Source organism: Protopterus annectens, chromosome 15.part0, assembly GCF_019279795.1.
Source record: "Protopterus annectens isolate FY-2018-M chromosome 15.part0, PAN1.0, whole genome shotgun sequence".
Lineage (NCBI taxonomy): Eukaryota > Metazoa > Chordata > Ceratodontiformes > Protopteridae > Protopterus > Protopterus annectens.
Window position 1 is genome coordinate 237,581,469 of NC_056749.1, and position 26,428 is coordinate 237,607,896.

General features: G+C 38.3%; 1 protein-coding gene across 10 annotated transcripts in view; it reads right to left on the bottom strand.

Annotated features, from left to right (window-relative positions):
- Positions 1-26,428, bottom strand: part of LOC122790166 (serine-rich adhesin for platelets-like) — a 475,884-nt gene that overhangs the window by 210,780 nt on the left and 238,676 nt on the right. For 7 of the 10 annotated variants that reach the window (XM_044057772.1, XM_044057766.1, XM_044057767.1 and 4 more), the window contains 7 exons: positions 20,002-20,082; positions 17,262-17,342; positions 16,257-16,337; positions 14,403-14,483; positions 13,172-13,252; positions 3,160-3,240; positions 2,004-2,084 (listed from right to left, as the gene is read on the bottom strand). In XM_044057772.1, the coding sequence (XP_043913707.1) occupies positions 2,004-2,084; positions 3,160-3,240; positions 13,172-13,252; positions 14,403-14,483; positions 16,257-16,337; positions 17,262-17,342; positions 20,002-20,082 (567 nt within the window). The remainder of the gene's footprint in view (positions 1-2,003; positions 2,085-3,159; positions 3,241-13,171; positions 13,253-14,402; positions 14,484-16,256; positions 16,338-17,261; positions 17,343-20,001; positions 20,083-26,428) is intronic. The other 3 variants (XM_044057769.1, XM_044057768.1, XM_044057773.1) reach the window with 3 other exon arrangements.

A 26,428-nucleotide genomic window follows, 5' to 3' on the forward strand; every position in this document is an offset into this window, starting at 1 on the left:
AAAGAGCCCATATCTATACAGGAAGAATGCAGAGTCCCTGTAATCACATCTATGTAGGTAAAACCTGCACTCTTTAAAACCAAAAACACATCATCCATGGGACTGGACAACATCCCAGCTGCGTTTTACATGAACTTCAGAATGAACTGGCTCCCCACCTAAGCACCATGTTCAATCATAGTCTCACGTCAGCCTTTGTGCCCACTGAATGGTGCACAGCAACAGTTATCCCACTCCACAAAGAGGGAGCCACCACTGATCCTGGGAACTATCGCCTTAATAGCCTAATGAGCCTGGTCTGCAAGACCATGAAATGTATCATCATGGAACTCATAAACAAGCACATTGGTAACCTCCAAACTCTGGACCCCACCCAGTTCGAGTTTGTGAAAGGCAGATCATGCCTTCTGAACCTGATCGACGTTTTTGAGGCAGTCACCAAAGCCATAGACAAGGGTAAGGTGGTTCACACAGCCTATCTTGACCTTGCCAAGGCTTTTGACACCATCCCCCATTCTGGAATTATAGCTAAACTAGGTATAAATCCCTACGTCACAAGATGGGTTGCCAACTGGCTCACTGAGAGAACCCACACTGTAAAAGTTGCAGACTCCAAATCTGACTTCAAACCAGTGACAAGTGGAGTAACACAGGGTTCAGTCCTGGGACCTCTCCTGTTTGGTATCTACTTCTCTGAAGTACAGGCTAACACAGAAGGCCTCTGGCTAACAAAGTTTGCAGATAACTGCAAACTAGGAGCCATAGTCGAGTCCCCAAATGATGTGGACATGCTACAGAAGGGCATCACTGAGGCAGATGTCTGGTGTCAGAGGCATGGCCTCAAGCTCAATGCCAAAAAGTGCATTGTCATCCCCTTTGGTAAAAACTCTGTACCATGAACTACCACATAAATGGCAGTCGACTTAATGCCAAATGTGTGATTAGAGACCTTGGGACTCAGGTGGACAGTAGTCTCTCCTTTGATAATCACATTACCACAGTAGTCAGGAAATCCTTCTATGTGACATACCTCATCATAAAAGGGTTTTCATCCAGGAAAAAAGAGGTCATTGTTCCCCTCTACTCGGCACTCATTAGACCCATTATAGAGTACAATGCCCCTTTTGGAATGTCCCTCACAAGACATCTGCAGCAGCTGGAAAGGCCACAGAAGTACCTCACAAAGAGGATTACTGGCCTCAAACAGATGTCCTACACTGACCATCTCAAAAAACTCCAGATTTACTCTGTAGCATATCACCTACTCTGAGGAGATCTCTGCCTAACATACAAAGCTATGTTAAACCCAGAGCTGTTGAACATGCTACACCTAAAGAAATCCCAATCCCTCCAAGCTACACACTCTAGGGACCTAAACCTTGTCACCACAATAAACAGGACATGCCGGAGAGATAGATTCCTGTCCCATAGACTTCCTATACACTGGAACAAGCTACACATCTATATCAAGCAAAGTTCCTCACTAGCACTCTTCAAAAAAAATCTTGACGAGTGGATGGGAAATAGGAAATACACCCCAGAGATCACTTCTGTGGCTCTGCTCGACAGAGGCACAGGAAATTAACTTTCTTGGGTGGCGTAAGCCAGGGAACCTTGTTGGCTAGGCTTACTTAAGCCTTTGGGCTGATAGCCTAGTACCTACCTATGAACCTATGAACCTATATCTGATAGCAGTATTATGTTAGCTATCTTTTAATCTTATATGTTCTTATCCTTGTTGCTTTTTATGCTGCTGCAGTTTGTATTATTTTAATGTATGCACTGTGATTACTACATAACTGTTTGCCACTTAAACTTCAGTTTCAACTTGAACGTCACCTAAAATTTGGGAATGGAAAATATATACCATTTGATCCCTTCCCCCAATGTGAATCTGTATTTTCAGTACATGACAGCTTGTGACTTAGAGATATACATATTATCAACTAGCTCATACAAGCTCTATTCTTTTCATCTGGCTGGAAGTACCTGAAATAGTTTACCTTTTCTCCGTGGTAGTTGTGGTCTTTGTCTTTATCTCAGTGCCAGGGGACAAGTCAAACAGGTTTTTGGTACCATCTTTGCTGTAAAGTGGAAACAAATAATTACATATTTTATTAGCTAGCTCTATGCACTGCATTTATGCACATATAATATGTATACATTATTCAAACACATTTACAAGAAAAGCAAACTAGCAAATAAAAAGTGATTCTTAGCTTTTTTACCACTTAGTAACAAAAATATGTTTCCTCTTTATTATCTTTGATTAATACATTTAAATTTAAAATCCTTCTGGTAAATAGCCAGCATCTAGATGAGCTTCCCTTCATTTTTTATGTTATATATAGTAATATGTAAATAGAAATATTTCTGATGTTTGCAGTGTTTTGTATTCAGATATCTTTCTAAAATCTGATGTATATATGCCTGATGTTTGATGCATTTTGACCATTAAGCATTTCAAACTGATCCATATTTTATTTGTAAACCAACTAGTTATTTGAGTGATGCATTTTGATCTCTGTTATATCAATCAATTTTGGTAAATCAACTATTAATGTGTATTAATTGCCAAATGACTTGGTCATGATGTAAAGGATTCTATGGACTAGTGTACTCACCTGGATAACAAAGGTAATAAATAAATACAAAAATAAATACATAAATAAGTTAACATAAGGGACTACGTCAGACACCAGTTAGCCATCCTTTAATCTCATATGTTATTAACTTTGTTGCTTTTTATGCTGATGCAGTTTGTATTATTTTAATGTATGTGACACAATTAGTACTTACCTAATAGGAACTTAAATAAACTTCAGTTAGAACTTGAATATGGCATAAAATTTGTGCATGAAAAAACAAATATAACAGGGTTGGGAGGATGGCCTAATGGTTAAGGTATTTGCCTTACAAACACAAGGTTCAGGGTTTGAGTCTCACAAGGGTAACTGGCTAGGCTTAAAATGGCTCGCAAGGGTAGTTAGCTTAGTATGAACCTATGAGCCTATGAGCCTTATTTGACCCCATCTCCCAATGTGAAGGAGTATATTCACTGTATGACAGCTTACATCTTAGAGATGTACGTATTATCATACAACTGGCTCATAGAAGATGCAGTATTTTCATCTGGTTGAAACTACATAAATAGTTTACCTTTTCTCCATGGAGGTTGTGGTCTTTGTCTTTATCTCAGTGCCAGGGGACATATCAAATAGGTTTTTGGCACCATCTTTGCTGTAAAATGGAAACAAAATAATTACATTTTTTATTATATAGCTCTATGCACTACATGTGTGCATTAATCAAATGCATTTACAAGAATGTAAAATAGGAAACAAACAACAATAATCTGGCTGTCTGGGGGAAAAGTAACCCTCAGTATAACTGCAGTCCAGTAAGACATCTTGGATCACAATTTTAATTAATTTCCTGCAGAAATAAAGACACACACACACACACACACACACACACACACACACACACACACACACACACACACACACACACACACCTACACCCACATATGCATATACACACACACACACACACACACACACACACACACACACACACACACACACACACACGCACACACACACACACTCACACCCACATATGCATATACACACACACACACACACACACACACACACACACACACACACACACATATATGCATATACATGCACCCATATTCGCACATTGTTGTCTTTTTCAGTTTACTCCCATGGGATTTGGCGGGAGGACTCTGTCTGTTATCTTAATCTGTGGAAATATTCAGATAAATGACTTTGTAGATAGCACTTCTGGATGGTCTGTCATACCTCTCAACTGTCTCTGATTTTCAGGGAATATTCCTGATTTTGACTAACAATTTAGCTCAGTCCCTATTAATCCCACCAAAAACTGTTGACTTTTGCAGAAAAGGTGGTGGATTACACTTAATAAATTATTATAATAATTAGAGTTACAGACTTCTTTTTCTTCCGAAAATGTATAGTAATTTACATCCTCTTATTCTGTCAATGTCTCATATTAATAATAGTAATATTTTAACAGTGTCCCTTATCATTTCTGAATCTATCCTTTATTCCGTTGAGATTTGTTTCTGAATTTGTCCTTTATTCTGTTGAGATTTATCCCTGTTTGGTTGAGAGCTATGAGCCTGGTAGCTTCAGAAAAGAAATCAGTAATGTAAGAAAGTACAATGGAATGTGTTCTGTGTGCACAAGTCACTTATCTGACTGTGTACAATGTCTATGATTCCCTTGGATCATGTGAAGAACAAATATGTGTGTCCAAGGAAAGGCAATGCTATTCAATAGGTGTTATGAACTTCTGTTCTTTTTAAAGATATGCTTAAGTTACACTCCATGAATAAAAAGTGATTCTTACTTTTTCTCTTCAGTAACTTGAGTTATACTTTTAAAATTAAAATCCTTCTAGTAAAATAGCCAGTGCCTGCACGAGCCTCCCTTCATTTTCTCTATTGTATACAGTGATATGTAAATAGAAATATGTTTTATGTTTGTGGTTTTGTATTTATATACCTTTCTAAGTCTGATGTATACATATGCCTGATGTAAGATGCATTTTGTTCAGTAAGACTTTCTCACTGGTCCATATTTGTGTAAACCAGCTAGTTCTTTGAATGATTTTGATCTGTAAGTCTGTTATTCTGATCCATTTTTTTGTAAACCAATTGTATTTACCAAGCTGAGGAGTGGTGATTCATCACTGGGACAAAGTAGAAATTCCCTAAGACTCCAAGAGTAGAATAAGTTATTTCTTACATTTATTTCATTGAATTGCACTTCTTTAATGCTTATAATTGTGCTATACATCTAATCTACTACATTTTGCACTTTTATGAAGCTTTTTTTTACTGTTTCACTGCATTTGTGTACTGTTTTATACTGTTTTAACTGTATTTTTCATTCATAGTGTTTCATTACTGTAATTGCATTTTTACTGAATTACATGACTGCAAACTGCTTTTTCATACTGAGAGTGGTATTTTCTGTGTGTGAGTGCTCTATCTGTGCTTTTCTGTGCATTTTTGTGAGGTTTCTGAGTTCTAGTAAGGTATCGTATAACTGATTTGTTTGCAATTAAAAGCATTCTCTAGAGTCTCCTTGCTCCTTCATCTGTTTAAAACTTTCATTTAGTGGCTAGAGCTAGTAGCTATAATAGTGTTTATTAATGTAATAACATTTTTACTGAATTACTAAACTGTAAACTGCTTTTTCATACTGATAGTTGTATTTTCTGTTTGTGAGTGCTCTATCTGTGCTTTTCTGTGAATTTATTGTGAGGTTTCTGTGTTCTAGTCAGGTAGCATAATCTGGATAGAGGTCTGCTGTTACCCAGGCCTGGATGTTTTGTTTGTTACGTTTCCTGTGTTTCTGGCAGCCATCTTCTGCTGATAGTGTCTTGTCTTCTTTGTTATTGAGAGTAACAGGGTTTCCTGAGCTTCTCTAGCATGCGTGATTGGTTGAAAGAGCAGGGGCTAGCAGAAGTGGGTAGTCATTTGAGCTTCTAGATTCTTTCATCCTTTCTGGTATATAAACCCTGTGTCTGCAGGGGCTGTGCTTGTATATGTATGCTGTATATTGTATGTATGCTGTAATAATACTTTGTGGCTTTAAAGCTGCCTGCCCCTACTGTAAATCTGATCTGGGACACTCCTCCCGGTCTGCTGTCATTAGCTCATTCTACCTAATACAGTGAGAGAGAACATTTGAGAAGGCCAACCCACTTAGGCTCTTAACCTTGACTTATCTTATGTTCCTGCTTTCTCCCTTTCCACTTTACTAAAAAAAAAAAAAAAAAAAAAAACTTTCCTAGAATCTCCTTGTGTTCTGACTGAGTGCACGTCTCAGCTGATAAGTATATTTTTTTGCACTTTTTAACTGTTCAGAGTTGAATAAAACAGTAATTGAATTCAGTTCAGAATACAGTTTGAATAAATTGCATTTATTTAAACTGTATTTGCTCTAATATTGCTACACACTCAAGTGTGCTAGCTTGGACTACACTTGAATTGTTTTTAGTGCTGTTTCAGCTGCTTTTCTGTAAAAAAAATTCTAAGCTTGTTTCCTGCCTTTCCTGTAACTAGTGTAGTCCAGATACAGATTTGCTGTATCCAGGACTATTTGTAAGTTTCTGAACCCCCCAAGCCTTCTCAGCTTATCAGTGGGAGTGGTAAGCACTAGGTAGCCTATCTACCACAAGAGTAGTGGTTTCTGGCCCAGAAATTGTAGTTATTGGCCATTTGGGAAGTTTTTCCATCTCTTTCAACTTTTCTGGTTTAAAACCCCATGTTTGTGCTTGTTTCCCACTTTTCCTGTAACTAGTCTAGTCCAGATACAGATTTGCTGTATCCAGGACTGTTTGTAAACTTCTGAGCCCCCCAAGCCTGTTTGTGTTGGAGGAAAGCCTTCTACCTTATCAATGGAAGTGATAGGCACTAGGTAGCCTGTTTACCACAAGAGAAGTGGTTTCTGGTCCAGAAATTGTAGTTTTTATTGTCCGTTTGGACAGTTTCTTCCATCTCTTTCAACTTTGTTGTTTAAAAGCCTGCATTTGCGCCACCTTTCCTGTAACTAGTCTAGTCCAGATACAGATTTGCTGTATCCAGGACTGTTTGGAAGCTTCTGAGCCCCCAAGCCTTTCTGTGTTGGAGGGAAGCCTTCTAGTTTGCCAGTGGGAGTGGTAAACACTAGTTAGCCTATCTACCACAAAAAGAGTGGCTTCTGGCCCAGAAATTGTAGTTTATTGGCCTTTTGGGAAGTTTTCCATCTCTTTCAACTTTCTGGTTTAAAAGCCCACATTTGCGCTTTTCCTGCCTTTCCTGTAGCTATTCTAGTCCAGATACAGATTTGCTGTATCCAGGACTGTATGTAAGCTTCTGAGCCCCCCCAAGCCTTCTCAGCTTATCAGTGGGAGTGGTAAGCACTAGGTAGCCTATCTACCACAAGAGTAGTGGTTTCTGGTCCAGAAATTGTAGTTATTGGCCATTTGGGAAGTTTTTCCATCTCTTTCGGTGTTGGAGGGAAATCTTCTAGCTTATTAGTGGGAGTGGTAAGCACTAGGTAGCCTATCCACCACAAGAGGAGTGGTTTCTGGCCCAGAAATTGTAGTTTATTGGCTATTTGTGCAGTTTTTCCATCTCTTTTAACTTTGTGGTTTATAAGCCCACATTTCTGCTTGTTTCTCACCTTTCCTGTAACTAGTCTAGTCCAGATACAGACTTGCTGTATCCAGGACTGTTTGTAAGCTTCTGAGTGGTGCCAAAGTCTGCTCTTCAATTTTTCCCTTAGGTCTGCTAGTTCTTTCCTCTCCTGCACTTTTACTAGCTTATTAGTCTATCACTTTACAAGACTTCTTGTAGCAATTATTGTAGCACACAAAAGTTCTACCAGCACTAAATGTTCTACAAGGAAACAGCTCAAGTACTTATTATTAATGCCCACCCCTCCAGGTAGGTCAGTTCCCTTTACTTTCTCCTATTAACCTGGTGAACTTGGCATCCTGAGGCAATGTAGCATTTGCCTCATGTATACCGGCAACCCCCTCCTCTTACCTCCCAACACTCAGATGTTTGAGAGATGCACTTATATATCCAAATTGGAAGCCATGCACTCTCCAGCCAAGACCAGAATAGCTGGTCAAGAGGAGAAGGTCAACACTTGCACCACAACACATGGAACACATAGCCCTCCAGAACACACACCAGCACTGCCTTCACATAAAAACACAATCCACACACCCACCTTCTTGGAGGCTCTCAATAAAAATCTACCCAAATAGTAGAGACCTTCAAACAGAAACGCACTCAACCACCACAACACAAAACTAATCACGAGACACATAACCCTCCTAAACAGTGTGCCACTCAACCAAAGCCCCTAAGGGATAACAGCATGCCCTAAACACTAATCATAGGTGACTCGATAGTGAGGCACACTGATGTCCCACTCACTAGGTTGAATAAGGAGAAAGTAACAGTCAGCTGCCTGTCAGGTGCCAGGATCTGCCACATAATGAATGTACTCAGGTCCCTCAACAACAGGTACAAATATGACTCTGTCATTGTACATGTGGGTGTGAATGACCTGAAACATACCTACCTGGACTACATGAAAAGAGACATGGGGGAGCTCTCGAATTATGTAGCCCAGGTGGGTATGATCCTAGCCCTGAGCAGCATTCTACCATCACCCAGAATGATACCACAGTACAAGCAGAAAATAATTGATTTCAGCAATTGGTTAAGTTTCTGGTGTCATTCTAAGAGGATCCAGTATCTGTTTGCCTGGGATGACATGATTGACAGACGTCGATGCTTTGCCAGAGTTGGCCTGTATCTGTCACCCCTGGGCTTCTGGATACTGTCCAAGGCTCTTGCCACCCCTATAGTGCCTTTTTTAGGCGGTTTTCCAAAGACCAAATTAACACCATAACAGCTACAAACAAATGCAATATGAGGGTCATGCTGCTGAATGCTAGAAATCTAAATTTCAAAATGCACTCACTCGAAGCACTCCTTAAAATGGAGAACATTGACATTTGTGCTGTAACAGAGACCTGGTTCAAAGCAGCAGAAAGCACCCCTGCACTACCAGGCTATAACTTATTCCACACCTTTCTGCTCCAGAACTTGGACCGAAGCTCCAAAGGCAGTGGTGTTTCCATATTCATAAAGGATGCAAACACCTCTAGACTAGTAGCCCAACATAACACATCAGAGTTACTTCAGGTGCAGCTAACATTGGGTAAGACAGCAATTCAGGTCCTAGCCTGCTATAGGTCCCCAACCATGTCCCAAGACTCACACTCCATGTTCCTAAGCACCCTGGAGAATATTAGGGTCCAACCTAACAGTCTCATACTGATAACTTCAACTACCTCTCCAGTAACTGGGATGACTACTCATGTACCAATACACTTGCCCAACATTTCCTGAAATTCATTAATTCCAGTGCCCTGGACCAGCTCATTCTTACCCCAACTAGAGATAGCAACATCCTTGACCTGGTCATTACTAACAATGGTGACCATTGCTCTACACCAATAATCAACTCCTGCCTGGTTAGAACCGACCACAAACTAATCACCTTGGAAATCCACATCCCTCCCACCCCCACCCCACCACAAAGGAAACCACCATGAAAAACTTCTCCAAAGCTAACCTTGGGCTCCTAAACTCAGATGTGGCTAACTTCACGGCACCCATGCAAATGGAGAATAGTTGCATGACCGCCAAATCATACACCAATGCACTGTACGGACATGTACACAAATGCATGGATCTCGCCATACCCAATAGAACCAAGATGTTCTCCTCCACATAAAAGGAAGCCAATCTGGTGGTCCCCTGCCATAAACAAACTCTACAACAGAAGGTGGAAACTGATGCGGAATAAGGTAAAGTCCCAAGACTGGAAAAAGTACCTTATCAGCCTCAAGAAAAAGTTGAGATCCCTCATCAAATCCTATAAAGCTAGCTATGAAAACAGAATTGCATCAGATAGAAAACACAACCACAAGGCCTTCTACAGTTATGTAAAGAATCTCCATGGCAATACCCAGATTTGCTCTGAGCTACTGCACAGTGATACCTCCTATACAAATCCAACAGATATTGCCAATATACTGGCTGACAGATTCAGTGCCAACTTTACCCCACCCCAAAGGACCAATCACAATACCAGTAGTTTGCCAGACACCCAGTATTACTGCTTCATAGGTTAAAACAGCATTGTCCAAGGCCAAGAATACAGCTTATATGGTGCCTGACAATATCCCTGGCTGTATTCTACATGAACTACAGAGTGAACTGGCACCTACCTGTGTCCCTATTCAAGCACAGCCTCACCTCAGGCTTTGTCCCTACCGAATGCCGCAGTGCTACAGTCATCCCTCTCCACAAAGAAGGAGCGACTACAGACCCTGGGAACTATTGCCCCATTAGCCTGATGAGTCTGATATGAAAAGCTATGGAACGCATCAATATGGACCTAATAAACAAGGATATAGGGAATCTCTAAACTCTGGATTCCACACAGTTTGGTTTTGTGAGGAGTAGATCATGCCCGCTCAACTTGGTCAACTTCTTTTAGTCAGTCACCAGTGCTGTGGATGAAGGGAAAGTAGTTCATACAACCTATCTTGATCTGGCCAAGGCCTTTGATACCATTCCCCACTCAGGAATCATAGAAAAACTCACTAAGCTAGGCATCAACCCCTATATCACTAGGCAGGTTGCAAACTGGCTCACAGATACCCACAGTGTGAAAGTAGCTGACTCCAAGTCAGACTGCCGACCAGTCACGAGTGGAGTCCCACAGGGTTCAGTCCTGGGTCCTCTTCTGTTTGGTATCTACTTCCCTGAAGTCCAGGCCAACATGGAGGGACTCTGGTTGACAGAATTTGCATATGATTACAAGGTGGGAGCTATTATTAACTCCCCAAGTGATGTTGACATCCTACAGAAAGGCCTCACCGAGACCAACGACTGGTGCCAGAACCATGGCCTTAAGCTTAATGCCAAAAAATGTGTTGCCATCCCCTTTGGGAAAAACCCAGTTCCCATGAATTACCACATCGATGGTAGTTCATTGAACACAGAAGGTGTTATAAGAGACCTGGTAACACAGGTTGACAGCAACCTCTTCTTTGAACACCACATTGCCACTGTGGTCAGAAAGTCCTTCTATGTGACATATCTCATTACTAAGGGTTTGGCATCCAGGAAGAAAGAGGTCATTGTCTCCCTCTACTCTTCCCTCAGTAGGCCAGTCATTGAGTACAATGCCCCATTGTGCATGTACCTCACTAGACAACTGCAATAACTGGAGAGGCTGCAAAAGTACCTCACAAAGAGGATCCTAGGCCTTAAATACTTGTCCTATATGGACAAACTCAAGAAACTCCAACTATTCTCTGTCTCATATCGCTTACTTAGAGGCAATCTCTGCTTGAATTACAAAGCCATGTCTGGCCCAGCTCTGTTAGAAATGTTACATCTAAAGAAATAAAAACAGCTCTTAAAAACTTCCATAATTATATATACATACTCATTAACACTTCATTACATCACACCATTAACCAATTTCCATTTAAAGTGCCACAGTAAAATTTAAAATCTTAAGCCTATAAAAAACATTATTTACATACAATTTCCTATATTTCAAAAAACATTTAATATTAATAACTTCATTCAGTCCTGGTGTTTTATCTGCTGAAGTTGTATCTGCCACCAGTTTTATCTTTGTTCTAAAAAATTCATAAAATCACCTTCCCTTGCATTTACCTTAACTATTTCTAAGACTGAAAAAATATTTTTTTTCTATGTCCTGCATTTGACTGTATGCCTATATAAAGTGTTTTTTTTTTCCTCCGTTTTTGATATTATAATAATGCTCTCTCATCCTTTCATATAATGATCTAGTAGTCATTCCTACATAAAAACTGGAACATCCACTGGACAAGCAAACATATAGCACCCCTTTTGCTTTACAGGTGGCATATCCTGGTACTTTTATATTGCTGGGATAGCTTAATATATTAATAAATGGACCTTCTAATATATATCTGCAGTACCTGCAGCATCCACATTTGTACATATCTTGCTTTTTCTGAGTGTACAAGATATTTGGTGTGTACTTAGTGTCATACCTTTTGAATATTTTTTTCAAATTGTAGTTATTAATATAAACAAAACTGGGTTTACTACCTACAACCTCAAACAAGTATTTATTCCCTTCTAAAATCTTCCAGTTATTTTCTATTATTATTCTAATTTCTTTACTATCTACTGACATTTCCAAATTACAAGTGACTCTAGCATGTTGTTTACCCCCTAGTTATCTTTTACTATAAATTTCATCTGCTAATATACTAAGTTCACTTTTATTATACCCTCTAGCAATACACATCTCACAAATATTTGTAAATTCTTCTTTTGTAACTTCATCATTACTAGTCATCTAACTACACCTTATTAACTGACCTTTTGGTATATTTTTTCTCAAACAGTGGATGATTACTTTTATTATATAGGTAACTGTTTACAGATGTCTCCTTATGATGTATTTTACTTTCAAAGACATTATTTGTTCCATTCAAATGCAAATTAACATCTAAAAAGTTCATGTTTGTTCCTTTCTCTCCCAAAGTGAACCTCAGAAATTCAGATTTAACATTAGTTATGTTTACAAAACTTATTAATGTATTATTATCACCTTCTACAATAAAAAACAAATCATTCACAAATCTATTATAATAACACACATTAAATATTGAACAGACTTCTTTCAATACTGTACATTCCCACCATCGCATCACAATATTAGCAAAAGATGGTGAGGCGGGAGACCCCATCACTACACCTTTCAACTGTTAAAATATTTATTATCAACCTTATTACCACAATCAACAGAACATGGTGGAGGGACAGGTTCATAACCCAGAGACCGCCATGCTACGGAATAGACTTCCCATACATGTAAAGCAGAGCACCTCACTGATGCTCTTCAAGAGAAATCTTGATGAGTGGATGGCAATTGAAAATTCACCCCAGGGATAACTCCAGTGGCTCTACTCGGCAGAGGCACTGGGAACTAAGGTTGAGTGGCATGATGCCAGGGTAATCCTATGGGCCAGGCTTGTAAAGGCCCCAGGGCCATTAGCTTAGTACACACCTATGAACCTGTGAATTGTACTCATTGCCAAATGTCAAAGGGTCCCTGGACCAGCATACTCACCTGGTAAACAAATGGAATAAATAAATCAATAAATAAGTAAATCATCGAATACATAAATAAGCTAAGATGAGGGACTATGTCAGATACCAGTATTATGTTAGCCATCTTTTAATCTTATATGTTCTTATCCTTGTTGCTTTTTATGCCACTGCAGTTTGTATTATTTTAATGTATGCACTGTGATTACTACATAACTGATTGCCACTTAAACTTCAGTTTCAACTTGAAAGTCACCTAAAATTTGGGAATGGAAAATGTATACCATTTAATCGCTTCCCCAAATGTGAATCTGTATTTTCAGAACATGACAGCTTGTAACTTAGATATATACATATTTACTAGCTCATACAAGCTCTATTCTTTTCATCTGGCTGGGAGTACCTGAAATAGTTTACCTTTTCTCCGTGGTAGTTGTGGTCTTTGTCTTTATCTCAGTGCCAGGGGACAAGTCAAACAGGTTTTTGGTACCATCTTTGCTGTAAAGTGGAAACAAAATAATTACATTATCTTAGATTAATACATTTAAATTTAAAATCCTTCTGGTAAAACAGCCAGCATCTAGATGTGCTTCCCTTCATTTTCTCTGTTTTATATAGTAGTATGTAAATAGAAATATTTCTGATGTTTGCAGTGTTTTGTATTCAGATATCTTTCTAAAGTCTGATGTATATATGCCTGATGTTTGATGCATTTTGACCAGTAAGCATTTCAAACTGATCCATATTTTATTTGTAAACCAACTAGTTATTTGAGTGAAGCATTTTGATCTCTGTTATATCAATCCATTTTTTGGTAAATCAACTATTCTTCTTCTTCTTTCGGCTTTTTCCCGGTTAGGGGTCGCCACAGAGGATCACCTGTCCACTCATGATTGGCAGTGGAGTTTTACAGTGTTGAGTCACAAGCCTGGCACCCAACCTTCCACAGAAGGCACACGCATGCACGCAGACACACCTAGGGCCAATTTAGAGTGTCCAATCCACCTAAAGCATGTCTTTTGGGATGTGGGAGGAAACCAGAGCACCCGGAGGAAACCCACACAACCACAGGGAGGACATGCAGACTCCGCACAGAAGGCACCCCAGCCGAGGATCAAACCGGAGAACCTCTTGCTGTGAGGTGGTAATGCTAACCGCTGCAGCACTGCGGCTGCCCCTGGTAATTCAACTATTAATGTGTATTAATTACCAAATGGCTTGGTCATGATGTAAAGGGGTCCCTGGACTAGTGTACTCACCTGGATAACAAAGGTAATAAATAAATACAAAAATAAATACATAAATAAGTTAAGATAAGGGACTACGTCAGACACCAGTTAGCCATCCTTTAATCTCATATGTTATTAACTTTGTTGCTTTTTATGCTGATGCAGTTTGTATTATTTTAATGTATGTGATACAATTAGTACTTACCTAATAGGAACTTAAATAAACTTCAGTTAGAACTTGATTATGGCATAAAATTTGGGCATGGAAAAACAAATATAACATTTGGCCCCTGCTCCCAATGTGAAGGAGTGTATTCACTGTATAACAGCTTACGTCTTAGAGATGTACGCATTATCGTACAACTGGCTCATAGAAGATGTAGTATTTTCATCTGGTTGAAAGTAAATAAATAGTTTACCTTTTCTCCATGAAGGTTGTGGTCTTTGTATTTATCTCAGTGCCAGGGGACAAATCAAATAGGCTTTTGGCACCATCTTTGCTGTAAAATGGAAACAAAATAATTATATATATTTCTTATTATGTAGCTCTGTGCACTACATGTGTGCATTAATCAAATGCATTTACAAGAATGTAAAATAGGCATACAAACAACAATGATCTGTCTGTCTGGGGAAAAAGCAACGCTCAGTATAACTCCAGTCCAGTAAGACATCTCAATTTTAATTAAATTCCTGCAGAAATAAAGAAGACACACACACACACACACACACACACACACACACACACTGCCACCCACATATGCATACACACACACCTACACCCACATATGCATATACGCGCACGCATATTCTCACATTGTTCTGTTTGTTAGTCTGCTCCCATGGGATTTGGAGGGAGGACTCTGTCTGTTATCTTAATCTGTGAAAATATTCAGATAAATGACTTTGTAGAAAGCACTTCTGTATGGTCTGTCATATCTCCCAACTATCTCAGATTTTCAGGGAATATTCCTGATTTTTACTAAAATTTTAGCTCAGTCCCTATTAATCCCACCAAAAACTGTTGACATTTGGAGAAAAGGTGGTGAATTACACTTAATACATGATTATAATAATTAGAGTTACAGACTTCTTATACTTCAGAAAATGTATAGTAATTTACATCTTATTCTGTCAATGTCTCATATTAATAATAATAATATTTTAAGAGTGTCCCTGATCATTTCTGAATTTATCCTTTATTCAGTTGAGATTTGTTTCTGAATTTGTCCTTTATTCTGTTGAGATTTATCCCTGTTTGGTTGAGAGCTATGGGCCTGGTAGCTTCTGAAAACAAATCAGTAATGTAAGAAAGTACAATGGAATGTGTTCTGTGTGCACAAGTCACTTATCTGACTGTGCACAATGTCTATGATTCCCTTGGATCATGTGAAGAACAAATATGTAAGTCCAAGGAAAGGCAATGCTATTCAGTAGGTATTATGAACTTCTGTTCTTTTTTAAGAGATTTTTAAGTTACACTCCATAAATAAAAAGTAATTCTTAATTTTTTTCTCTTCAGTAACTTGAGTTATACTTTTAAAATTAAAATATTTCTAGTAAAATAGCCAGTGCCTGCACGAGCCTCCCGTCATGTTCTCTATTGTATACAATGATATGTAAATAGAAATGTGTTTTATGTTTGTGGTTTTGTATTTATATACCTTTCTAAGTCTGATGTATACATATGCCTGATGTACGATGCATTTTGTTCAGTAAGCCTTTCTCACTAATACATATTTTTTTGTAAACCAACTAGTTATTTGAGTGATGAATTTTGATCTGTAAGTCTGTTATTCTGATCCAAGTATTTGTAAATCAACTATTAATGTGTACTCATTGCCAAAGGGCAAAGGGTCCCTGGACCAGCATACTCACCTGGTAAACAAATGGAATAAATAAATCAATAAATAAGTAAATCATCGAATGCATAAATAAATTAGGATAAGGGACTATGTCAGATACCAGTATTATGTTAGCCATCTTTTAATCTTATATGTTCTTATCCTTGTTGCTTTTTATGCCACTGCAGTTTGTATTATTTTAATGTATGCACTGTGATTACTACATAACTGATTGCCACTTAAACTTCAGTTTCAACTTGAAAGTCACCTAAAATTTGGGAATGGAAAATGTATACCATTTAATCGCTTCCCCAAATGTGAATCTGTATTTTCAGTACATGACAGCTTGTAACTTAGATATATACATATTTACTAGCTCATACAAGCTCTATTCTTTTCATCTGGCTGGAAGTACCTGAAATACTTTACCTTTTCTCCGTGGTAGTTGTGGTCTTTGTCTTTATCTCAGTGCCAGGGGACAAGTCAAACAGGTTTTTGGTACCATCTTTGCTGTAAAATGGAAACAAAATAATTACATTTTTTTATTTGCTAGCTCTATGCACTGCATGTATGCACACACAACATGTATGCATTATTCAAACACATTTACAAGAAAGGCAGACTAGCAACTAAAAAGTGATTCTTAGCTTTTTTACGACTTAGTAACAAAAATATGTTTCCTCTTTATTATCTTTGATTAATACATTTAAATTTAAAATCTTTCTGGTAAAATAGCCAGCATCTAGATGTGCTTCCCATCATTTTCTCTGTTATACATAGTAATATGTAAATAGAACTATTTCTGATGTTTGCAGTGTTTTGTATTCAGATATCTTTCTAAAGTCTGATGTATATATGCCTGATGTTTGATGCATTTTGACCAGTAAGCATTTCAATCTGATCCATATTTTATTTGTAAACCAACTAGTTATTTGAGTGAAGCATTTTGATCTCTAAGACCATTATTTCAATCCATTTTTTTTTTGTTAAATCAGGTAATAATGTGCACTCATTGGAAATGGCTGGGCTAGGAACTCATTTGGGTAACAAATGTAATGAATAAATAAATATAAAAATAAATACATAAATAAGTTAAGATAAGGGACTACGTCAGACACCAGTTAGCCATCCTTTAATCTCATATGTTATTAACTTTGTTGCTTTTTATGCTAATGCAGTTTGTATTATTTTAATGTATGTGATACAATTAGTACTTATCTAATAGGAACTTAAATAAACTTCAGTTAGAACTTGAATATGGCATAAAATTTGGGCATGGAAAAACAAATATAACATTTGACCCCTGCTCCCAATGTGAAGGAGTGTATCTCACTGGATGACAGCTTGTAGCTTAGAGATTTACATATTATCACACAGCTAGCTCGTACAAGCCGTATTCTATTAATCTGACAGAGAGTACCTGAAATAGTTTACCTTTTCTCCGTGGTAGTTGTGGTCTTTGTCTTTATCTCAGTGCCAGTGGACAAGTCAAACAGGTTTTTGGTACCATCTTTGCTGTAAAGTGGAAACAAAATAATGATATATTTTTTAGTTAAGTAGCTCTTTGCACTACATGTACGCACACACAATATGTATGCATTAGTCAAATGCATTTACAATATATAAAAATAAGCCTACAAACAGCACTGGTCTGCCTGTCTGGGAGAAAAGCAACCCTCAGGCAAATCCAGTCCAGCATGGCACCAACGGATCACAGTTTTATTTCAATTTCTGTGGAAATAAAGCAGACAGAAACATACACACACACATGCATACACACATTCACACTATGTTGTCTGTGTTACTCTGCTCCCATGGGATAATGGGATTTGAAGTGGGGACACTATCTGAGCCAGAGAATCTGATGTACTGGTATACTTCACAGCAAATTCAATGCAATTTGTGGCAGAGCGGTTGCTCACGAAATGAAAGTCAAAGAAATTAAACTGTGAAAACTTGAACATGATATCAGTGATCAGCCGCACATGCACGCACACACACACACACACACACACACACACACACACACACACACACACACACACACACACTCGCGTGTGTGCGCGCATCCATTCGGGATATTTAGGATTTAGAATGCATATTTATATTGGCTGACATTGTTTAATCAGGCTAAGGAAGGTCTTAAAAATAACCACATTTTTAAGAAAGATAGTCTAGTGCAGAAAGACTAGATTACTGAATAATGGAACCAGTGTATAATCTGTGGCCATTGTTCCTAGTCAAGATACTGATTTCTGATCCCAAAGACAGGAGCCAGATGGTAACCTGTTATCCATATCACATCTGACTACACTTAAAGAGGTGGGGTGTGAACCCATTTCATGATGTTTTCAGCCATATGAAACATTTTATAAACCCCTTTCACACACAATGAATAAGGTAACTCTTTGATACGGCTTTTGAATAGAAATATCCACAGCTATAGTTTTATAGGTTCATAGGTATATACTAGGCTAACGACCACCAGGGCCCTTATAAGCCTAGCTGCACAATCCAACACAATTTCATTCCTCTGTATCATGGGCATTTATTAGGAGAGAGTATGTTAGGAAGTTTCTAAAGGATACACGGGGGGAGGTATGTTAGTTTGGGTGTTGAGCGGTATGTTAGTTTGTCGTGCAACAGCTCTGGCAAAAATTAAAACTAATTCCTTTGGCTGTGACTGTTTTCTGCCACTGCTATGATTTTCAGAAAATCACTGTCCAAAAGCTACCTTAAATCATTGGATGATCATTTCCCTACACTTTTATTCATTCAGTTACAAATACCAGCTTACTTTCCCAGATGCCTTCAGTGTGGAGGTTTGCTTGCTCTCCTTGTATCTATGTAGGTTTTTGCTTAGGTCTTTGCTTTCCTCCCAGATTTCAAAGACATGCCAATGGGTGAGTTAGCAGTTGTGTTTTGACAAATTTCAGTCATAGTGCACATAATGGAATAAAGGAAGAGCATTTACCTATCCCAAAACTTCAACTCAGTTATATAAAATTATGAGATATTATGTGGGGATGGTTGCAGGCTTACTCATGGTTTGTATATAATTTTGTTAACCAAAAGACAGTGACGTAATTTCAACAAACCAACTTTAGGTGAAAAATTCCCCCTTTATATATAGAAACCCATTTTTGGTCCTAACATATTTATTAATGACTCACACAAAATGGCCTAGACTAGAAACCAGAAAGGAAATATTCTAGCCTACCTAATATGATCAGTCAGCTTATAAAATTATTACCTCTCTAACTTCAGGGTACTTGTACACTGGGCCAAGTAATATACTCCCATTTAACTTTCTCCATTTTTAACCTTGGCCACTCTATCACTTTGTTTTAGTATTTCATCCCCATCTGTACTGTAATAAGGAACACTTTCTTTTACTACTTCTGAACTTGTTTTCTTCTTAACTGAAATGGCTTCTTTTAGACACAGTTTCTTCCTTCCACTTCCTTTTCAGTTAACACAGTCCCCTATCCCAGTAAATCCATTTACTTATTTCAAGGTTCTGTTATATCTTATTAGATAAAGTGCATGCAGGTTTATCTGCCTATATCTTTTTTGGTGTGTCCTCTGTGCACCCTGAACATTCTTTGCTGCCCTTATGTTAGCCTTTTGCACTATATTTAAGACCTTAAAGAACTGTAGGCCTAAACACTGAAGTTTGCAGGCTGTGAATCCATTGTGGATTTGTAGAAGGAGGCACTAGTACTCTCATTTTGTTAGCAATGTCCTTGTGTATACATATCAAGACCAAATTTTCCAATTCTGATACTAAATGTTAGATATATCTAAAGAAATTAGATGCATACCTCACTTGTGGGGTTTTTAATTTTTAAGTACATTGCTGCGCAAATCTTAGCGCTTTATTGAATCTGCCATTTCATGGCCCAGTGTACAAGTATCTTGGCATTCTTTAATATAAATTGAGAAAACCAACAGCATCCTTTTAAAACCAAAAATCTATTTTCTAGAAAGGAATCTGTAGTAAATGCTCACTAGTCTTTTCTGGATCATCTCTACCCCTCTGTTTTGTGCACACATGCTACTATGTGAATATCTACAGCTTTGAAGTAAAGACATTAGACCAAATTAAGATATCATGCCTTGTCATTAGCAAAGTAATATTATAGTTTCACATATTACTATACCAATACCTTACCTTTTTTCTGAAAAAGTTGTTTTGTCTGTTTTTCTTTCATTCTTGGGTGACCAGTCAAATAGATTTTTGGAAGTGTCAATGCTGCAAATTAAGACACGGTATTTTATCATAATGTTCTTTGACCATTACTAAATATACCATTCAGAAATTACTGTATATATGATTCAGTGTTTTTTTATGACAGAATGAGAACATAACAGCTATAATTGTACAGACTCAGCATTAAATGTTAACAGCACAAATGTGGTGCTATAGCAATCCTCATCTTTCTGGTTCAGCTGCCATCCTTTTCTTTTGTAGAACTCTGCTGATGAAACTGTCCCGGTAAATATTAATTTATCTGCTTGTACCAGTGTTAGTGCATTTATGCTATACAGCTTAACCAAAGATGAAGTTAGATTTTTTTAGTGCTTAGCAATATAATCAGTTTCTGGTACATGGCAAGAAATGTCAGTTATATTTTCAGCCAAGCATGGTGACGATCTCCACCATTGCAGCAAAAGAACCAACAGCTTAGTCAGATAGGCATTATGTGGTAGCTGTTGCTGTCTGATCCATCCATCCACAACCCATTTTTGCACATGGGATCAGGATGCCACTTCAGCAGTGACAACCATCCAGAGTAAAAAAATTCTCATCTAATATAAATTCCATTATATCTCTCAGAGAAGCCCCTAATTCTTTAATTAAATGGCTATTATTTTTAGAAATCTCAGTAAAATATGTGAAATTATATTGCCTTAATAGAAAACTGTCTGACATATAACTTAAAATGGTAACTAGTCAAGATATTGTGACACCAAATCCAGGAATGGAATCAGGAACCATATGTCTGATGGTAAGCATTTGGAGAGGCCACATGGAAGGTTTCCTCCAAGATGTGGGATGCACAAGTATTTTTGCATCATACCAGCCCCTGCTGAGTCTGAAATCCCCAACATCAACACCAGTGTCAGTCACCTGAAAGGACGGATAGTTAATGCATTAGTACACATTCCTCTACCATATCTCTGGAAAGAAATAGAAGTTATTTGGGTCTATATTATATTGTCAAAACGGCATTACAGCGAATGCCGTTTTGATGACATATATAGAGTGAAATCCAAAAACAGTGAAAGCTCAGGTCAGCAATTTTTTTCCTAGGGAAAAAAATTGCTTGGCCTGAGTCATGACATTGCCCTTTACCCCACTGTAGTGCAATCTCAGAGTTGGTATATTTAGTTAGGGGGGTGAAGCCCCCAACTTTGAAATGTTTTAACTGGTGGGTTGTGTCTTGTTGGTCTACCAATTTTGTCCCCTAGGAAAAAAAATCAGTGACCTAGGATTTCGCTGTTTTTGGATTTTACTTATGTGTCGTTGAAACGGCATTCGCTGTAATGCCGTTTCGACAATATAATATAGACCCAGTTATTTATACATGATGGTGGTCCACTAGTCAGATCTCCACACATATTCCCCAGCAGTTTAGATGGGTTAAACAAGATAGCACAGACTTGGAGCTGCTGGTGGCAAGAAAGAGCAGGGATGAGATACAGTAGATATGCAGCAGTGGACAAAAAAAAAATGACAGACCATACCATAAAGTAAATAAATAAATAAATAAATAAAGCTTTAAAATAAAAGCACACACATGTTTCTGAATATTTTTCTGACATGGTTTGACATTCCGCACATGCCTGTTGTTTTCTACATTTGAGCACTCACATACTAACCAACATATGCTTAGTAACTTTTTTTGAAGTACTAAAAATATAAAGCTGCAGTTTGTTGGAACTTCTTACTTAATTACTGTACTGAACAGTTATGCAAATATTTCATGGTTTCATTGTCTTTACTTTATAGAATAAATGTAGGTTTGAACAACATTTTTAATTCTTACTACAACATTATTTAGTAGCAGTCAACAATTTTTTTTTTATTTTTTAATATTAATAAATTATTCCTTTTTCTTAGTTTTTTTTTATAAAATGACAGACTACAATTTGGATTTGCAATAACTAATTCGAACACTGAACAAAAAAAATAGAGAAATGCAGTGCTGGCCCAATGTGGAAAACACTGGCACACAAAGGTAATTAATACTTTTTTGGACCAACATAAATTGTACAATACAGGTGCTGAAACTTTTACCCTAACAGGATCCCCTCCTCAGGAATTAACAAGCTACTGAAGCTAGATAGAGAATGTGAATTTGAAAACTCATGAGGAGTTTCAAACTAGGCTGGAGTATTAATTTATAGAAGTGTTGTACTCCAGTCAGTTTGTAGAGTGTGGAGTAGGAATATTTTGGATTCATAAAGGTTGTTGAAGAATGCTTTTGGGGGGGAAGTAGAGACTTAGTAGACTGTTGTATCAAATATTAAGGTTAAGAAAAGGACTTTGATAATGTCAACCATGGATTTTTATGCCAGTACCTTAGTAACTTTAGACTGCCTTCTTAGTTATATTTTGGCTAAGAGTTTTTTGTTTTGGTAGTGAAAAAGGGGTTTCTGAGAATGTTAAGGGAACCTCCTAACTCCAATTCCATACCTGTACTATTGTGGCTAGCTGTAGTTTATATCAGCTATATTAAAAGCATTGTCAGAGTAAATCCCAAAATAGTGACGTAAAAAGGATGATGTGTGTTACTTCCTATAGAGGAGAATGTCAGATGGACCGCTTCAGTGTATAAAGAATTCATAGAACAGATTAAAATAAAGATAACATGAATAAACATGAGGACTTGTATGTGGAGGTGGTTACTAGAGAAAGAATGATTGGTGACATCATTTCTGAAAAGTTCTCAGAAATTATTCTGGAGTTACAGTCTGTTTATTAGGGATGAAAAGAGGGTAACTGGAATGAGGTGTTGATAATGGAAGAGAATTTTGTTAGTCTGGAACCACATTCCCAATGGAAAAGATAGTAATCCAGGTTACATGGTTTTGCATTCCTTTGTTTACTTATTTGGTGATTATTTACCTATTTCTTCTTTCCTTAGAGATTATACTCTTTAGAATTTTCTTTTGGACTTTGTGGGCCAATTGCTGAAATCCTCTGAAACAGAATGCTTTGTACTTGGGGACAGAATGTTATAAGGATGGGTGCTAAAAATGGAACTTCTCAGACTTTATTTTTGTAAAATCTTTTGGTGAAAGAGGCTGTGGGATAGAAAGAGTACCACATTCTGGGTCTTTAGTTAAATGGCAAGAGTGGTTGCCAAGATTCTGGACAAAAAAGCCGGGCAGCATGCAGAAAGGGTAGTTGAGGGAACTGTTTCTGTGGATTAAACAATGGCCCTTCTCTATGTATGAAATACAATCTGATGGTAGGAAGATATTACATGATAGGATATAGTAGAATTATATAATTTGTTCAGTTTTAGAAGGATTAGCCACCATCATTCTTTCTCTAGTAACCACCTCCACATACAAGTCCTCATGTTTATTCATGTTATCTTTATTTTAATCTGTTCTATGAATTCTTTATACACTGAAGCGGTCCATCTGACATTCTCCTCTATAGGAAGTAACACACATCATCCTTTTTAAGTCACTATTTTGGGATTTACTCTGACAATGCTTTTAATATAGCTGATATAAGACACTGGGACTCTGAAGCTTATTAATGAAAAGAGGGTACTTTGGTACATGTGGTACATGTAGAACATCAGTTAGGATGCTTGTTCGTGAAAAAGGTACCTTAAAAACATGTCAAAGGTGTATGCATAATTGAGAAGGGTATTAAGCACATTGAGTCTATCAAGCATTTATTGAATGACAACCCTTGTATTAATGTATTCTCAGGTTGCTGGCACATTTCCAGAAGATGCCTTGATCTGGGTCTGTGACCTATCAGAAAGTGGTGTTTGGTGCTTGTGATAGGTCATACATACACGAAAGAATACCTGGAGAGTTATGTGTTACATGGCACATGTGCATTTTGTAGATCTCTCTAATTCATACTATAAATTTATGTCTGTTTTTGATTTGGGATAAAATAAGTTATTCATACCATTAGGTATAATGATATTGCTATGTTCCCTTACATAAAGAAGTGGTGAAATGCAACATAGATTGTTCATTTTGTTCCTTGAGTTTGATTTTCATTATTAATATGGATATTTTTACTGAGTTTCTTTGTTACTTTTTATCTTTTGCTTATTTCTAGATTCTCTTATAGGTTCATAGGTTCATAGGTTCATACTAGGCTATCTGCCCGAGGGCATTTACAAGCCTAGCCCATTGTTTTGTGGCTTACGCCACCCCTTTAGTATGGGGAACTAAACCCATTATTTTGCTGTGCCTCTGTCGAGCAATGACACTGAGGTAATCCCTGGGGTATATCTGCGATCTCCCATCCATTGGTCAAGATTTCTCTTGAACAAGGCCAGCGAGGTGCTCTGCCTCACATGTACCGGGATTTTGTTCCACAGCATAGGGAGTCTTTGGGTGATGAATCTATCCCTCCAGCACGTCCTATTAATAGTCGTGTCAAGGTTTAAGTCTCCCGTCCTTGTGGCTCTGATGGATCTGGATTTTTTGAGGTGAAGCATATTCATCAAATCTGGGTTTGACATGGCCTTGTATGTTAGGCAAAGGTCACCTCTGAGCAAGCGGTAAGCGACTGAGTAGAGCTGGAGTTCTTTCAGTCGGCAGCATAGGACAAATTTTTGAGACCCTTTATCCTTTTGGTGAGGAACTTTTGTGGCCTCTCCAGTTGCTGCAAGTGTCGGGTCAGATACATTCCGAATGGGGCATTGTACTCAATCATTGGTCTGATGAGTGATGAGTAAAGGGAGACTATGACCTCCCTTGATCTAGATGAGAAACCCTTCATGATAAGGTGGGCAATGTAGAACGTCTTCCTAACTACTTTAGCTACATGGGTGTCGAATGACAGACTACTATCAACCTGGGTCCCCAGGTCCCTGATAACCTCTTCTGTGCTCAGTGGATTGCCACCTATTTGGTAGCTAGGGGTAACCTTGTTTTTCCCGAAGGGTATGACTATGCATTTTTTAGCATTTAACTTTAGGCTGTGGCTCTGGCACCAGTTATCCGTTTCTGTGAGACCCTTCTGAAGGATATCTGTGTCAGATGTGTTTTCTACTATGGCGCCCAGTTTACAGTCATCTGCAAACTTTGTCAGCCATAACCCTCCTGTGTTTGCTTGTACTTCGGAGAAGTAGATGCCAAACAAGAGTGGGCCCAGGACTGAGCCCTGTGGGACACCACTTGTGACAGGCTTTGAGTCAGACATGGTGCCAGCAACTCTGACCCTGTGGGTTCTGTCACTCAGCCAGTTTGCAACCCATCTTGTGATGTATGGGTTGACATTTAAGCTGATGAGTTTTTCAATGATACCCGAGTGGGGTATTGTATCGAAGGCCTTAGCCAGATCGAGGTAGGCTGTATGGACTGCCTTTCCCTCATCAATGGCTTTGGTGACTGTTTCGAAAAAGTCAACCAAATTTAAAAGGCATGATCTGCCTTTGACAAAGCCAAACTGGGTTGGATCCAAAGTCTGCAAATTCCCTATGTCATTATTTATGAGGTCCATTATGATCCTCTCCATGGCTTTGCAAATAAGGCTTGTCAAGCTAATGGGCCGGTAATTTCCAGGGTCGGTGGAGGCACCGCCTTTGTGGAGTGGTACCACAGTTGCAGTGCGCCACTCCCTGGTACGTATCCAGAGGTAAGACTTTGATTAAACAGCTGTCCTAGCTGTGGGTTTAATTCCTCATTGAGTTCATGGAGCACACAGCCGGGGACACCATCAGGTCCCATGGATGCTGTGTTTTTTGCTTTGGAGAGAGCAGTTCTCACTTGGGCGCTGGAGATGTTTGGGGGGCTGCATTCATTTGGTATAGATATCTCTCCTTTTGGGGAGGGGGAGAAGTTTGCACTGAACCTGTCAGCCAGTATGTTGGCAATGTCTGTAGGATCAGTAATCTTCACATCATTTTGAACTAGCTCTGAGCATATCTGGGAGTTTCCTCCCAGGTTTCTAACATAGCTAAAGAAGGCCTTATGATTGTCTTTTGAGTCTTTAGCTATTTTTCTCTCGAAATTTGCTTTGGAAGATTTTATGAGAGCTCTTAGTTTTTTACTTATAGTGATCAAGGGTGTCTTACCTTTTAAGGATTTTGCTCTATCTTGTAGTAGCTTCCCCCTTTTGTTGTAGAGTTTGTTTATGGCTGGGGTCCACCAGACTGGACGCTTGCCTTTGGTACAAAGAGTCTTTGTTTTGCATGGGATTGCCTTATCCATGCAGTTCTGTAGGTGCTGGTAGAAGGCATTTGTAAGTGATTCAGCGGCTTGAGTACTGTTTTCCCGCTCGGGGCCTTGAAGGAGACCACACTAGTCTTTAGAAGTGTGAAGTCGGCTTTTGAGAAGTTCTTTACTGTGGTCTTTTTTATTTCAGGTGGGGGTGGGATGAGGACCTC